We start from the raw sequence: 15,157 nt of genomic DNA on the forward strand, positions 1-15,157 counted from the left end.
TAAGGTCATTGGTGGACCTCACCAGAATAGTATTAAAAATGTTTTTTGTGCTTGAACTATTGTTATATTTTCCTTTTTCATGTATTACGTACCGTTTTATTCGTACATTTAGGAATTTTTTATTTTTTAAAAAAAATTCGTGATCTAAAATTAAATTAGATGATTGAATAATTATAAATTATTTTATTAAGAATAAAAATAATTTTAAAGTTAAATTATTTTTTTGAATATGGACTAAAAAATAGGATGTTACATAAAATGAAACGAGAAATAATTTCATAAGTAGTGACGTAACGCAAGCGATTATCTTGGGATGCACAAAATAATCAACGTTTCGTGGATATAATATCCTACTCTCCTATTGGGTGAAGGGGGAAATTAAATACTATGTATCGTCTTGTACTAATTCCACTCACGTTTCCCAAAAAAAATGAAATTATTTTTCTTTTTTTTAAGCTTTTATTTTGACTCCTTTTTTGTTTCTTTTTGTGCTATTTCTAGTGGATCTTTTGAGGCCCAAGTATCCCTTTTCTGTTTCTTTTTGGTAAAAATTAGGCAAATGACATAGTATAGGAAAGAAATTACTTCCTTTCCCTACTCTTTCATTAATTACCAAAAATCTCTTATTTAGTGTTTTCCGGATACATAATAAAGGAGCGTTGATACTTTAATTTCTAACGCGCTGATACTTAAATTAGTAAGTTATTGTTATCAGTTTAAGGCGTTAAAAAAGGGATTAAAAACTGAAATTATAATTGTCTCCCACAAATCACGGTTACGTTTCTTCCTTCAACTAATCAATAGTTCATAATCGTCTAACTGAATATTTTTTTTTAATTTCAAATCACGCTTATTTTTTACTTTTTTTAATCCTCTAACGTTCTCCCTGTTTTTCGAAAAAACAATAAAAGATTTATCTCTCTCAAATTTGGAACGCTATTTTGTGAAGATTCGACATGAATATTTCGATCTTGTTAAGGCATTCTGGATCATGGGAAAGCGATGTTAGATACGAACAATACATAAGTGATGGTATAGTGGTTTGTGAAAATATTTCGCTTGTGAATCTTATTTCAGCAATTAAAGCTGAATTGGGTATAGATGAATTCAAAAAAAACATTGAGGTCAGATACGTTGTTGAAGGAAATTCGTCTCCATTGTGTATTCGGAATGATATGGGGGTGAAATTGTACATAGAAATTAAGAAACATGAGGTGGGATTCGGTATGTATCCTCTATGCATTGATACCTCTGATAAAAGTGATGAAGAGATACAAAATTTCGATGCAACAACAGGTGCAATCGTGTGTGTTGAGGGTGGAAAAAGCGACGCAAAGGCTCTAACCATTGTTGAATCAAAAATTGGTGATTCATACTACATACCAGAAATGGAGGTGAAGAATTATATATCAGATACAAATATTTCTGTTGTTGAAGTGAAACAAATGTACAAGGATAAGGCAATTCTAAAGGCTGTAATGGAAAAATACAAAATAAAGAATAGCTTCAATTTTAAGGTTAAAAGATCTGATAACAAAAGGTATGTGATAAAATTATCTGATAATTTTCTTCATTTTTTTTTATAGTGTTTGTTAAAATGTTTACCATGACACTGATAACATGTGTTACGTGCCGTCGTAGGTGTTACATATCATGTTCGTTTTGAATTGCTTATGGTTATTTATGTATACATTTAGAATGGTAGATGAAGAATGATTAGTTTGAAAATTGTGAGCAATGGATACAATAAATTATCATATTTAGTGAATTTTGAATTGGGTATCAAATTTGCATCTGAACATGATTGAATGTGTACTGATTAAACTTTCTGGTATAATAATATATTTTGTGTTGTTCTTCTGTTTTTATTTATGTATTAGTACATTAAACCTGATCAAGTAACAAATATATATGGTGTAATTGCAGCTACGTATTAGTATGTTATTCAGATGATTGTTGTTGGAAATTGAAGGCCTCTGTTAGGAAAAATTCAGACATATTCAAAGTTAGATACTTTAATAGTGAACATAGATGTCCATTGAGGGATAGGGTATTAAGTAAGGTACAAGCTACTATTGGGTTTGTTAGTGGTGTGACAGCTCCAATATTGGGGAATCATAAAAGGAAACATACTCCCAACGATATAATTATTGATATTAGGGCACTCTATGGAGTTGAAATTTCTTATCAGCAAGCATGGAGGTCTAAAGAGCGAGCATTGGAAATGATCAGGGGAAAGCCTGTTGATGGATATAAACAGCTGCCAAGATACATATATATGCTGGACACTGTGTATCCAAATTCATATATAAGGATGCACAAGTCAGAAAAAAATGAGTTTATGTATCTATTCATATCATTAAGGCCAATGATAAGAGGGTTTGAATTATGTAGGCCTGTTGTTGTTGTTGATGCTTCACATCTTAGCGGAGCTTACCGAGGGACATTTGTATCGGCAAGTACGCTCGATGGGGCAGGTATATTATGTTGTTTATGAATTTATTTATTTTTTGAAGTAACTTTAATATTCTGCAATATCTAGAATAATTTTGAACTAGAACATATATGATACTAAATAACTTCATATCATTAAATATATTTTGAACTAGAACGTATATGATACTAAATAACTTTATAACATTAAGGCCAATGATGAGAGGGTTTGAGTTTTGGAAATTAATGTTTTGTGTTTCTATGTTAGGTTGCATATTGCCTTTAGCTTATGGAATTGTTGACACAGAAAATGATTGTTCATGGATATGGTTCTTTCAACAGTTTAAAAATGCATTTGGTGAGAGAGATAAAATGTGTGTTGTATCTGACAGAAATGAAAGCATAAAGAAGGGTGTAAGTATTGTTTTTCCAAATGTTCCTCATTTTGCATGCATATGGCACCTCTGGAAAAATGTTTGTTCAAACTTTAGGAGAAGCAGGTCCATACTAAGTGATCTGTTTTATTCAATGGCAAAGGCTTATAGAAAAGAGGATTTTGAAAAATTGATGGCTAAATTGGAAAAAATAGATGACAGAATAAAGGAGTATCTTCAAGATGCTGGGTATGAGAGGTGGTCTAGGTCTCATGCAACAGTGAACCGTGGAAGAATGATGACTTCAAATATAGCTGAATGTATCAATGGTTGCCTTGTTGATGCACGACAACTACCTGTTATAGACTTTCTGGAAGAAGCTAGAATTCTATTTGGTTCTTGGAATTGCAAAAATGGAGAAATAGCATCTTATACAAAGGAAACATTAGGGAGGAGATTTGAAGAAATATTGATTATAAACGCTTCAAAATGTGCAGCAATGAAGGTACATATTTATCTTACAAGTATTATGTAACTAACTTTACTTCTAATTATATTGTTGTGTATACCAAATGAAAAAACATGTGATATATCTATAATTTGTAAACAATTGCAGGTTGTTGCATCTTCTGAGTTTATTTTTTCAGTGTATGAAGGTGGGATAAGATACATTGTTTGTCTTGAGAGAAAAACATGTTCATGTGGTAGATTTCAACATGACGAGATACCTTGTGCGCACGCAATGGCCGTTTTGAAGAAGAAGAATATTAAAGATGTACACCCCTACTGCTCTGATTACTATAAACATGATGCATTAGCAAATACTTATGCAGTTCCAATGGAACCAATGCCAGACAAAAATGATTGGACAGCTCCAGAATGTGTTTTGAACGAAGTCGTCTTGCCACCAAGATACAAAAAAATGCCTGGTAGACCAAGAAAAAAGAGGAAGAAAAATCCTGACGAAAAGCTAAGCACAAAAACGAATTGTTGTGGACGTTGTGGACAAAAAAGTCACAATATAAGAACATGTACTTTCTTTCCAAAAAATTCTTGAAGATTAATTTTAAGGATTTTCCTACTTCATGTGTACTAAGTTTCTGGATATTTTGAATATGCTAATATGATATTATCATTTGGTATGATTTTAACTTTATCTAAATGTTACAAGAGACAAACAGTTGTTTGATACTAAAATATATTGCGATAAGCTGTTTTATACCTAGTGCATAGCAGATTGTATCTAACAACTAAGTTATGTGATGTTTTATTTAGTATCATATACGTTCTAGTTCAAAATATATTTTAGATAAATTGTGTATCATATAAGTAATAATTGTTTGGATATGTTGTATCTGATACACAATAGGATATTACCTTTATATCTTTATATAAAAATTTGTTGATTTTTTTTATATTTAAAGTAATGTTACAAGATTCAACATGTTAAATGATACTAAATATATTGAAACTTAATTGTTTTTGTACCAATTGTAACATATTATTTGATAGTAATTGTGTATCATATACATAATAATTGAATGGGTATTGTGTATCTGAAAATAATATGTTATCATAATTTGTGATTTGCATCAAGGCTACCACATGTTTTAATAGATACTAAATAAATTAAAAATTAGTTGTGGACCCAATTATGGAATATATAGTATCATATATTATGTATATGATAGTTATATTGTAGCGGCAGTATTGGTGTATAAGATACATAAATTGGAAAAATAATTAAAATTGGAATACAATTTTTGACCAAAACAGTCTTCAAATTAATAAATACTTAGAAAAACAGTGTTGGAAAGGGAAGGAATATTACAAAATACTAATTAATCATATCTTCAACACAATACTAAAACATAACTATTCTATATTAATCAGTCCACATTCTGTTGGTATAGTGTAGAAACTCTTCGGCCTTGTAGGATCATCGTTATCGCTAACATATCCCGCCTTGAACTTGTCCATACCATACTTCCATAAGAGTGTAGCATATCTATTGCGAAAATAGTCACTCCGAAAACTTATAGATGGAATGCTGATTTCATCGCTCAAATATTCAGCAAAAGCAGCTACATACATTCCACAATCACTGCAAACAAAAAGTAGATACATTAAAAAAGTGAATTCAATATGTAAGTAAACAAATTATTTTACAATACTAACAGGCTATCACTTTGTTGTTGCATAATGTCTTGAACATATTCCACCTCAAACGAATGTTGTGGACCCAACAGTTCACCAGTTTCCTTGTCTTTGTACGCCTCCATTGATGCCCAATCAGTTCTTCCCGTTTTATCAAAGAACCCACTATCATGAAGATAGTTTGGAAGCATTACAGACAACTTCTTTATCTCTTTTGCATAAACTTTTTTCCTTGATACCATAGACGAGTCATACACTCGTATTAACCTTTCCTTTAAAACAACCACAGCCAACACCCAATGAAAATCTTCGCCACAATTAACCGGAATATAAACCTCATCTACTAGATGCCATGGTAAAGCAGTTGGGATCGAAAACCCACTTATGATGTCTTTGATAGACCTTTCATAAGCAGATACCGTAACACCACGATCAATATGTTCCTGTGTACTAAAAGTATCATCTGCAGGAGAGCAATGATACCTCTTGTATACAATGTCGATATATGACTTGAACAAACAGTTGACCGTAGTGTATAAGTACTGATCCATGCTTCTTAATTTTGACTTCTTACATAGATAGTAAAAAATTACATCTATGTGCTGTAAAATAAAGAAAAATTAATTATATAATCAGCACAATCTGAAACACAAATGATAAATAGAAGAAAAAGAAAAACAAATCAATAATCTGATACTTTATTTTAAATTAAACATGTTACATTTGTATCATATACATAATTTGAATGCTTAACGTACCTGGTCAGTCCAGCATTTCATTGGATATGACATAGTATAAAACCAGTTCTTGTCAGCAGGACATGCGACAACAAAATCCATATGGTCAAAACCAAATAGAGCAGATTTGCCTCTATATTTATCCTCAAATGGTTTTCTATAAGAATGATTAAAGTCGAAATGAATATAATATTAATTTTAAAAAATTATTATAAAGATACATTAATAAGAAAAACTTACTTCTTCGCATGTGTTCTGAGGAGTCCCTTTTGTATCCACTCTAAGAACTCTTGCATTAAACCTGACGAGAGTTGATATGTGATACGACAATCTTCAAATGGAGTGTATGGGCGGATGTCATCATCTATTTTCTCCTTGCCCTTATCACTTGATCCAAAAGAATTCACATAAGGAGACTGCAAAACCTTTGAAGGCATTCTGTTACGAGGAGCTGGAGTTTTTGTATTTGTATTCGGTGCATGCTCATCTCCTGGAAGTTGGGTGGGTATCTGGCTGTCAGATAGAAAATCATCACCTTCGGTTAGATGGAGTACACTCAGAGGTTTGACATTAATTGGCTGGTTTGGAAGTCCATATACAAGTGCATCTACAGCTAATGAAATGGAGGCCGATGTGGTAGAATCCTATATGATGTCAAGTAAATAACAAAAATATTACAATTTTCATTAAAAAAAAATAATGCCACATCAGGGAACTGTTTGCATTTTCCAGTAACAAATTACAACCATACCGATGTATTAACAACTGCTGAATTTGAAGCATGTTTTCCGAATTCTTGTTGAATTGTATCTGCACCATCATCCTAATAAAGAAAATATCAGATACTATTATGTTTTTTTTTCAAAAATAATTAATGTATAATAATAAAAACACTTTTCACTTACTACTTTCTTATCATGAATAATCACATTTACCGAAGGATCATTATAGAGTGTTGTGGGTTGAAGCACACTTGAATCTTGCATTACTTGTTCCTTAATGGATGTATCATACTTCTGTGTTTGTACATTTATATGTGCAAGTTAAAACAATTAAAGTATAATACAAAATAAAGTTTCTGACAATGTTAGAATATTAATGTGCATGATACAAAAAATATAGATATAGTATCATATACATTAATAATGTGTACATAACATTCAGTTATACACAAATTAGCAACGTATATTTCGTGAATTAAAGTATCAACCATTAAACATGCTATATTCTTAAAATATTTAAAGGATTAAAACGCATAATAATGCATGTTTAAATAAATTAAGTATCAGATACATACACACCTTTGAACAGTGTCTTCAGAAACCTTTTCTTTTCCAACCTCCACAGCAGGTTCATTGACATCATTAACAGTTGCAAAATCAATATACCATAAAGTTGGAAAGTACATTATCATATACATTATTAATGTGTAAAGTGTAAAGTACAGTAAGTGATACACAAATTAGCAACATATATTTCATAAATTAAAGTATCAACCATTAACCATGATATATTCTTAAACTATTTAAAGGATTAAAAACATAATAATACATGTTTAAATAAATTAAGTATCAGATACATACACACCTTTTGAGCAGTGTCTTCATAAACCTTTTCTTTTCCAACCTACACAGCAGGTTCATCGACATCATCAACAGTTGCAAAATCAATATACCATAAAGTTGGGAAGTACATTATCATATATATTATTAATGTGTAAAGTGTAAAGTACAGTCAGTGATACACAAATTAGCAACATATATTTCATAAATTAAAGTATCAACCATTAACCATGATATATTCTTAAATAAATTTAAGGGATTGAAACACATGATAAATTAAATTATCAACTATTAACCATGATATAATTACACACCTTTTGAACAGTGTGATCAGAAACCTTTTCTTTTTCAACATCCACATCAGGTTTAACAACATCATAATCAGTTGCAAAATCCATTTGTATGGGTGAAATGGTTTGTTGATCGAATTTATCAGACTTGGGTTGTGAATCAACACCACCTTTCTCTACAGAATCATCCATCATGTGTGACGATGAAACGCCTCCAATATCCTTCATCATCCAAATAATCAGTATACCATAAAATTGGGAAGGAAAACAAAAAATCAAAATACAACCTTTTCAGTTTTGTTATCTTTCGCGCCAAAAGCTTTCAGCAATTCAGACTGATTGCTTTTTATTAACTCCTCAAGTGCTCCAATTTTATTTTCAAGAGCTCCAAATTTGTTGTCAACCTGTACTTAAATTAAGCGTATAAAATGGATTTAATAATGAATAAACAATTGTTTAAATCTAATGTTTACTTACATAACCCTTCATGTACATCTTCAGATCCTCCATTCCTGCACTGTCAAAAGTTGTTTTTCCAGAGAATGTATTATGAGGAACACCAGATACATTATCAGCTTGTTTTGGTTCTGAACTTGGAGATTGAAATGACTGTTTTGGTTGCTCATGTGGTTGTGTGAGGTGGGACAAACTATATTTATGTGGATGTACAACCTTTATTCTTTTGCGGGGTGGGGTAGATCCTGAGCTAGGTACTCAAGTTGATCTCCTCAAGAATTGATCCAGAGGTTTTGATGAGAAGTCTTCAAAATCAGGAACCTCCTCCGGTTGCACCTCCTCGTTATTAACAATTGGTGAATCTGGTCGATTTGAAGGTACATGGTTGTTATCCGGTAAATCAAGTGATCTGATTTTCTCAGGAGTTGGTTGTATGTTAGAACAGTCAATCTATACAAACAAATAGTAAAACAACATTAAAATCAAATTAATAGTGTATCGCATACTTAAAAAAGTGAAGTAAAAATGTTGTTATGTAGTTAATACCTCAGTAAATATGGTATCCATGAACATCTCAAATTTGGGCTTTGGAGCAACAACTTGCCAATTGCACATCATTGGTATACCGTTTCCTTCTTTAACGGCTATCTCGTTATTTAGTACAGATGCACATTCATATATCCAGACATTCAATGCGTATGGGAGTCCATTCAAACGATACATTTTTTTGGTGGGTGTATACTCTTGTCTAAAAGATTTCATTAACTTTGTAAAAGCCACTTGTCCCCACGGGTACTCTTCATAGCTACCATCTTCTACCATGAAGAAATCTTCAATAGGAATTGGTGCATCCCCAAGTTGGGAATACAAAAATGTGTGAATGAAAAACAAGATAGCCATCTGAAGGGCATCATCATTGTTGTCCCAACCACCTTGCATAAAACGATCTACCAGGCGACCTTTATTCACATTATAATTTGGACTAGGAAAATATCTTTGCACAAGCCTACTGGTTTTTGAAGCTGGATAATTAAAATCTTTGACATTTCCTTTACATCTCAAACCAGTAATAATTGCAAAATCTGTGATACTAAATATCAAGACATTCCCTTTGGCATGACGAATGTGAATTTCATTGCTCAATCTCTAACAGATATAAACACTTGGTAATCTGACCTTGATAGTTGCATTTAGGGATATTAAGGTATGGGGCAAATATGGTATCCTTGAATAACTCAATACCTTGGTCCTTTATTGACAGTACTAAATCTTCAATAAAATTGGAGTTGTAGGTAGGACCAAACTTTAAGCAGTTCATTGGAATATGTTTAATTACATAACTGACATTCTGCAATTACATAAATGATTTTTATCAATCATAAAAAAGTATATGATACTAAAAAACAAGAAGACATAATATGTACACAAAATCAATCATATTGTATAATTCAATGGAGACTTATCATTAACTATGATTCACAGTACAAAAATCAAACTACATGCAAAATTGTTGAATTAAGCAATTTTCTTATATACAGTAATATACAGTGACCAAAATCTGTCCTACAAAAAATCACGATTCACAGATGATACTTAATAAAAAAATAAAAAAATAAATTATCATCACATTTTTAGGAAAAACAGGAGTAAGATATATGATAAAAATTAGGAAAAATGTATGCTTACATTTGGTAATGTTGGTCGAACAATGGGTGGGGCAACCTTTCTACCCCTTTTTTGGAGGGTTTTCAAATCTTTTGAAGTAGTTGCATGTACTTTCTTCTTCGATTTTTTCTTGCTAGAACTTGAACTTGTCATGGTTATCGGAATAGCCAACTTTTTAGAACTGAAATCGTTATTGTTCGGATCTTCTGAAGAAAACATTAGAGATTATTTAGATGTTAGATGCATAATGGAAGATAAAACGATTGATACAAAATAAAAGAAAAAAAAATGGCGGAAATTACAATGAAGAAGATGAAAAACCCTAGTTAGAACTCTGAATCCGATTTAACAGTGATAGGATTCTTTTCAAATTCAAAATTTTTTGAAATTGATAACTGAAATTGTAATGGGAGAGATTGGGGGCGAAATTTAGGGAATGGGAAAGATTTGATTTTGCTTCAAACAAATAAAGTATCGGTTTAGTTGAATTTTGGGGAAATAAGGGATTTTTGTATTTTATTAAAATAGTAGGGAAATATTGATAATAGGTAAAGAAGTGTTGTGTATTTTAGTAATTTGTCCTTCTTTTTGTGCTATTTCTAGTGGACCTTTTGAGGCCCAAGTAACCAATTTTCACCGTTTTATTTTTATTTGTTCAGTATTTGAAAAAAGATAAATAATATAAATTTTCTTTCATGTGAGTTTTTAATATTATGAATCTTATTAGAATTTAGATTTCGGATATATGTATTATGTGTGTTTGGATACATATATCTCGAATATATGAGGTTATAATTAGGTGTAATTTATTTCAGATACATTATATCATAGTGGATTCGCTTGTATTTGACTTTCTAATTAACTCGCCTCTCTCTCTATGTATTTGTATTTTAGAATGTATTTGAAATGCATATGGCATCCCATATACATGTATCTAGTGTGATTCATATGTATATGAAATACATAGACTATCTCACTTGTCTTTCTCTCTTTATTTCAGTGTATCTGGATATATCTTATTTGAAATATAGTATGAAATTATCAATTAGTGAGACAATATGTAATTATTTCAAACTATAGGGAGAAATATTAAATATGGTAGGAATTTTGTGTAATTAAGTAGTTTGTCCATTTTAAAAAATAAAATTTTCTTTTTACCAACTCCTATTACTTTTAATATATCAAAAAAAGATAATTATTTTTTCCTGTTTTACTCTCAACATTAATTACGTATTCTTCAAATTACTTTTATACGTAAATTAATATGAATATTATTATTCTTAAGAAAGAAACAAAATTCAAAGTGACCTAAAAGTAAAAAGGATGGAGTGATACCAGTACGCAAAAATGTGAAAGTCGTTTTAATTGCGACTCTATATATGTTGTTCGTTTTGTTATTATCTAACATAACAAATCATTTACATTGCAATTTTTTTAAGTACTCACATTATAGCTCAAATATGATTAAAGTATATAGTAAATAAAAGATAAAATATAGATAAAAGCCTCTTTACACAGTACATCTTCAAAGTATTAGAAATGCCTTTTCACACCCCTACACCATGCTAAAAATTGCTCGGACTTGTCCAAAAATGCTTCAAAAATGTACTACTAATTTTGAAGGACGACCTGACATGCACCCCTCACCATTTTATAAAAGTCTGAGCAACATAGTTGTCGACATAACAATACCTATATGTGCGGAAAGGTACTAACTAGATATTTCATTAGGCTCTTTAATATTCAACAATGTTATAGTAGAACTGAAAATGTAAATGTATGCAAATGACAATATTAATCGAAAATGAAAACTTCGGATATTTTTCTTAGAAATATGTTGTTTAATTATTTTCCTGCATAAAGCATGTAACTAATAATTTCTCAGAGCTACTTAGTTAAACTATCACAAAGCACACTAACTACCATATTGAGTTGAAATTATGTGCATTAGTCGATGTATAAATATTTTGCACCATCCGATAATAATGACGTAGAATAATATGTAACTCTTCATATTAAGTTCAATATATGATAACATGGAAAATAGAGTTTCTGAAATCGGAACGTGACATTCACTCATAGCCTATTGTAACATACAAAACCATAGAGGAAAAATAAACATTTCTAGTATCCAATCTTAAGTAAAAGCACACATCACTATGAAATTACTAGACATAGAAAGAAACTGAAAAAGTGACGATTTTGAAAAGAGATTAACGACTTCTGCTCAAGCTCTACCCTCGTTGGCTAACTTGAATAGCTGTGCCTGAGCTGCTGCTGACTTGTCTGAACTAAGTGCTGAAACAAAACTATCCCTGACTTGGTTGGAAGTGTAGGTGAAGCTTTTGCTCACCATGGAGTTCAATAATGAAGCTGTTCCTTCTCTGTAGAGATCGCCGTAGGCATCGGTACGAGAGTTGGACAGTGCTTGGAGTAAGTTCATGTTTGATCCGAAACCTGGAACACTAGCCACACCAAATGAATTTCCTACAGTTCCCCACCAGCCAAATAAGCCCCATATAAGAGTCGGGTGAGTCCTCCAGTAACTGCAATTTATAACATGTAATTAATAGATGAATAACTTGTTTCTTATTCAGATACCAAACGAGTACTAAGTTCTCAGAGTACTTTATATATATGTAAAAATGAAATGGAGAGAATAATTTTTGTTTTACTTACTTGCATGTAAAAGGTGGTGAGTTGGGGTCAATTGGGAAGACACCTGGAGCACTTGGAGTTCCGGGGTCAATGGTAGGAGTAGGTGGTGTTTCAATGGTAGGTGTAGATGGGGTAGTAGGTGTAGGGGAAGGATAGTAACCACCACCACCCGGAGTGCTAGGAGTTCCAGGGTCAATGGTAGGAGTAGGTGGTGTTTCAATGGTAGGAGTTCCGGGGTCAATGGTAGGAGTAGGCGGTGTTTCAATGGTAGGTGTAGATGGGGTAGTAGGTGTAGGGGAAGGATAGTAACCACTACCACCCGGAGTGCTTGGTGTGCCAGGGTCAATGGTAGGAGTAGGTGGTGTTTCAATAGTAGGTGTGGAGGGGGTACTAGGTGTAGGTGAAGGATAGTAACCACCACCCCCTGGAGTGCTTGGAGTTCCAGGATCAACGGTAGGAGTCGGTGGTGTTTCAATAGTAGGCGTGGAGGGGGTGGATGGTGTACTAGGGGTAGGAGTAGTAGGTGTAGGCGAAGGATAGTAACCACCACCCCCAGGAGTGCTTGGAGTTCCAGGATCAACGGTAGGAGTAGGTGGTGTTTCAATAGTAGGCGTGGAGGGGGTGGATGGTGTACTAGGGGTAGGAGTAGTAGGAGTAGGGGAAGGATAGTATCCACCACCTCCTGGAGTGCTTGGAGTACCGGGGTCAGGAGTTGGGGTAGTTGGTGTACTGGGAGTACTAGGAGGGCTTCCACCTCCACCGTGATGAGTTGGTGGAGACGGAGAATAACCTCCATGCCCTCCTGACGGAGGGGATGGGGTAGGTTTATGATGATGGTGATGTTGATGCCCTCCACTAGGGGCCGGGGTACCACAGTTCCCACCAGGTGATTTTCCTCCATGCGAAGGTGTTCCATGACCACCTTCTCCTGAACCATGAGACAGAGATGTATGTGAACTTGTTAATCATAAAATATACTATGAATGTCAATAACGTAAAGAAGTTTATAACTTGTTAACTATAGCAAGTAACTAGTGTCATTTGTATGTTATAACCACATTGTATGTATAAAATTTTACCTGAACTAGGAGGATTTCCGGTACTCGGATCAGGAGAGTAATATGTCTTTTTTTCTTCAAAAGAAGGTCTAGCCATAACAGGAATGACCAAATTATGTGTGAGCAATGCAGCAGCAACAGCCCACAAAATTAGAGATTTTTGCTTGTAATTCCCCATTTTTGTTTGCTTCCAAAGAGAGAATTACTAAGAGTGAAGTGACAAAAGAAAGGAGTAAGCTGCGTGTTATAAAGGGGTAATGAACACACACACACACACACACAGAGAAGTAAATATGAGCAGATGAAAGAGTATGTGGTTAGTTGTGTATGCTGCAGGTGCATTTAAGGTCTCATTTAAATCTTACTATAGTGCTGTAGCCTGTAATTAAATGGAGAAAAGTCTTTCCATAACTCTTTAAGTATAGAGACAAGTTCAAAATATGTTCCATGCTTTGATCACTTGTGGAACTGTTGAAAATTAACTTAGCTAGAAACTACTCTTTGTATACATTGTATGTAGTAATTAATGTTTATTATATTGGTGATATTTTTGCCCATGTTAGACTACTAAGATCTTTTAATGTGACATAATTTAGGGTGCATGCCCATGTTAGACACACTACATATGTGTGTGACTAGTAAAACCTTTTAATATGACACAATTTAGGGTTTAGAATTAGTTTAGGTTGTTCGAATTCTTTACTTTCAATATTGCATTCATTTCGACATGATATGAGTGTGGGATTTGTACCGGATCGTTGTCAACTAATTTTGGATACTTTTGTCCAAAATCAACGGAGAAACTCGGGACGGATACAAAACTTTTGTAATAAAATACATAAGCTAAGGTGAAATTTTAAAAAAATAGAGTAATGTATAGGTAGAAATTACTATGTCAGACCTTTTTCTTATATCACCTTTTGGAATTCTCCACTTGAGCAATATTATTTTTTCTCATAATACCTTGTAAGTATTGCACTTAATATCACATAATTCAGACATATGAGTAACTTTATTTTTTAAGATATTTAAATTATTTTTAGTCAAATCTCTATACCCGTATTGTACCTGGCTTCGTACCTCGAATCTTAAAATTTAGATCATATGAATGACTCGACCTCTAAATTTGCACTCGTATCAAACACCCACATCCGAATTCGAGCAACTTAGTAGATAGTAGGGGATTCAATTGTGGGTTCACAAACACTAGGGCAAGGGCGGATCCACTAATTCAGCACTCGGTTCATCCAAACACAATAATTTCAACGTTGAAGTGTGGATTGTTATGTGAAAAACTCACATAAATTTCAACAAATATTTAGATTTAAGCCATTTTATAAGTATAATAAATTCAGCAATGCTAAGAACCTTGAAAGTTGAATTTATCAAGTTAAAATTCTAAATTTATCTCTGTTTACGAAAAAACTTAAGTAAGCCTGGAATAGATAACTCTATAGATATCTTTAAAAAAAAAAACATATATATAGAGTTAAGTTTTCATTTTAACACTTACACTCTCATTAAATAACCCATAAAATTCAAATCATGGATCCTTAAGTTATGATATGCAATATTGTAATCCTTCCTTTACTCTTAGCTTCCTTTGTTCAAGGAGTGTCAATTTTATATATATATTTATTTATTTTATTTTATTTTATTTTATTTTTATTTTATTTTTTTAGTGAAAATTTTAGCTCCGACACTGAGTCTACGAAAAGGTGAAAATGGCCAAACAAGGACACGATGTTAACTGCATGCATGATCATA

The 15,157-nt window shown here is 32.5% G+C and overlaps 2 protein-coding genes and 1 pseudogene across 2 annotated transcripts; 1 reads left to right on the forward strand and 2 right to left on the reverse strand.

Annotated features, from left to right (window-relative positions):
• The first annotated feature begins 2,961 nt into the window (after positions 1 to 2,961).
• Positions 2,962 to 3,864, forward strand: LOC125811747 (uncharacterized). The gene is made up of 2 exons (XM_049491289.1): positions 2,962 to 3,312; positions 3,424 to 3,864. The coding sequence occupies exons 1-2, from the start codon at positions 2,962 to 2,964 to the stop codon at positions 3,862 to 3,864; spliced, it is 792 nt and encodes a 263-aa protein (XP_049347246.1).
• An 818-nt stretch (positions 3,865 to 4,682) lies between these two features.
• Positions 4,683 to 9,827, reverse strand: LOC125811723 (uncharacterized; annotated as a pseudogene).
• Positions 9,828 to 11,718: 1,891 nt separating this feature from the next.
• LOC125811753 (protodermal factor 1-like) lies at positions 11,719 to 13,579 on the reverse strand. The gene is made up of 4 exons (XM_049491293.1): positions 13,411 to 13,579; positions 12,651 to 13,295; positions 12,354 to 12,503; positions 11,719 to 12,220 (listed from the first exon to the last, which is right to left on the reverse strand). The coding sequence occupies exons 1-4, from the start codon at positions 13,566 to 13,568 to the stop codon at positions 11,902 to 11,904; spliced, it is 1,272 nt and encodes a 423-aa protein (XP_049347250.1). The 5' UTR covers positions 13,569 to 13,579; the 3' UTR covers positions 11,719 to 11,901.
• Positions 13,580 to 15,157: the final 1,578 nt, after the last annotated feature.

The sequence above is a fragment of the Solanum verrucosum genome, unplaced genomic scaffold, assembly GCF_900185275.1.
Source record: "Solanum verrucosum unplaced genomic scaffold, falcon-dt-bn FXZP01000238.1, whole genome shotgun sequence".
Classification (NCBI taxonomy): Eukaryota; Viridiplantae; Streptophyta; class Magnoliopsida; order Solanales; family Solanaceae; genus Solanum; species Solanum verrucosum.

Bases quoted from the DNA above. Each gene is read 5' to 3' on its own strand.
- LOC125811747 (XM_049491289.1), top strand. From the start codon at position 2,962: ATGGCAAAGGCTTATAGAAAAGAGGATTTTGAAAAATTGATGGCTAAA. The intron at 3,313-3,423 runs GTACATATTTAT...AAACAATTGCAG, and splicing joins CAAAATGTGCAGCAATGAAG to GTTGTTGCATCTTCTGAGTT.
- LOC125811753 (XM_049491293.1), bottom strand. From the start codon at position 13,568: ATGGGGAATTACAAGCAAAAATCTCTAATTTTGTGGGCTGTTGCTGCT. The intron at 13,296-13,410 runs TAAAATTTTATA...TATTTTATGATT, and splicing joins GGAAATCCTCCTAGTTCAGG to AACAAGTTCACATACATCTC. The intron at 12,504-12,650 runs TGGTAGTGGTTA...TCCTAGCACTCC, and splicing joins GGCACACCAAGCACTCCGGG to GGGTGGTGGTGGTTACTATC.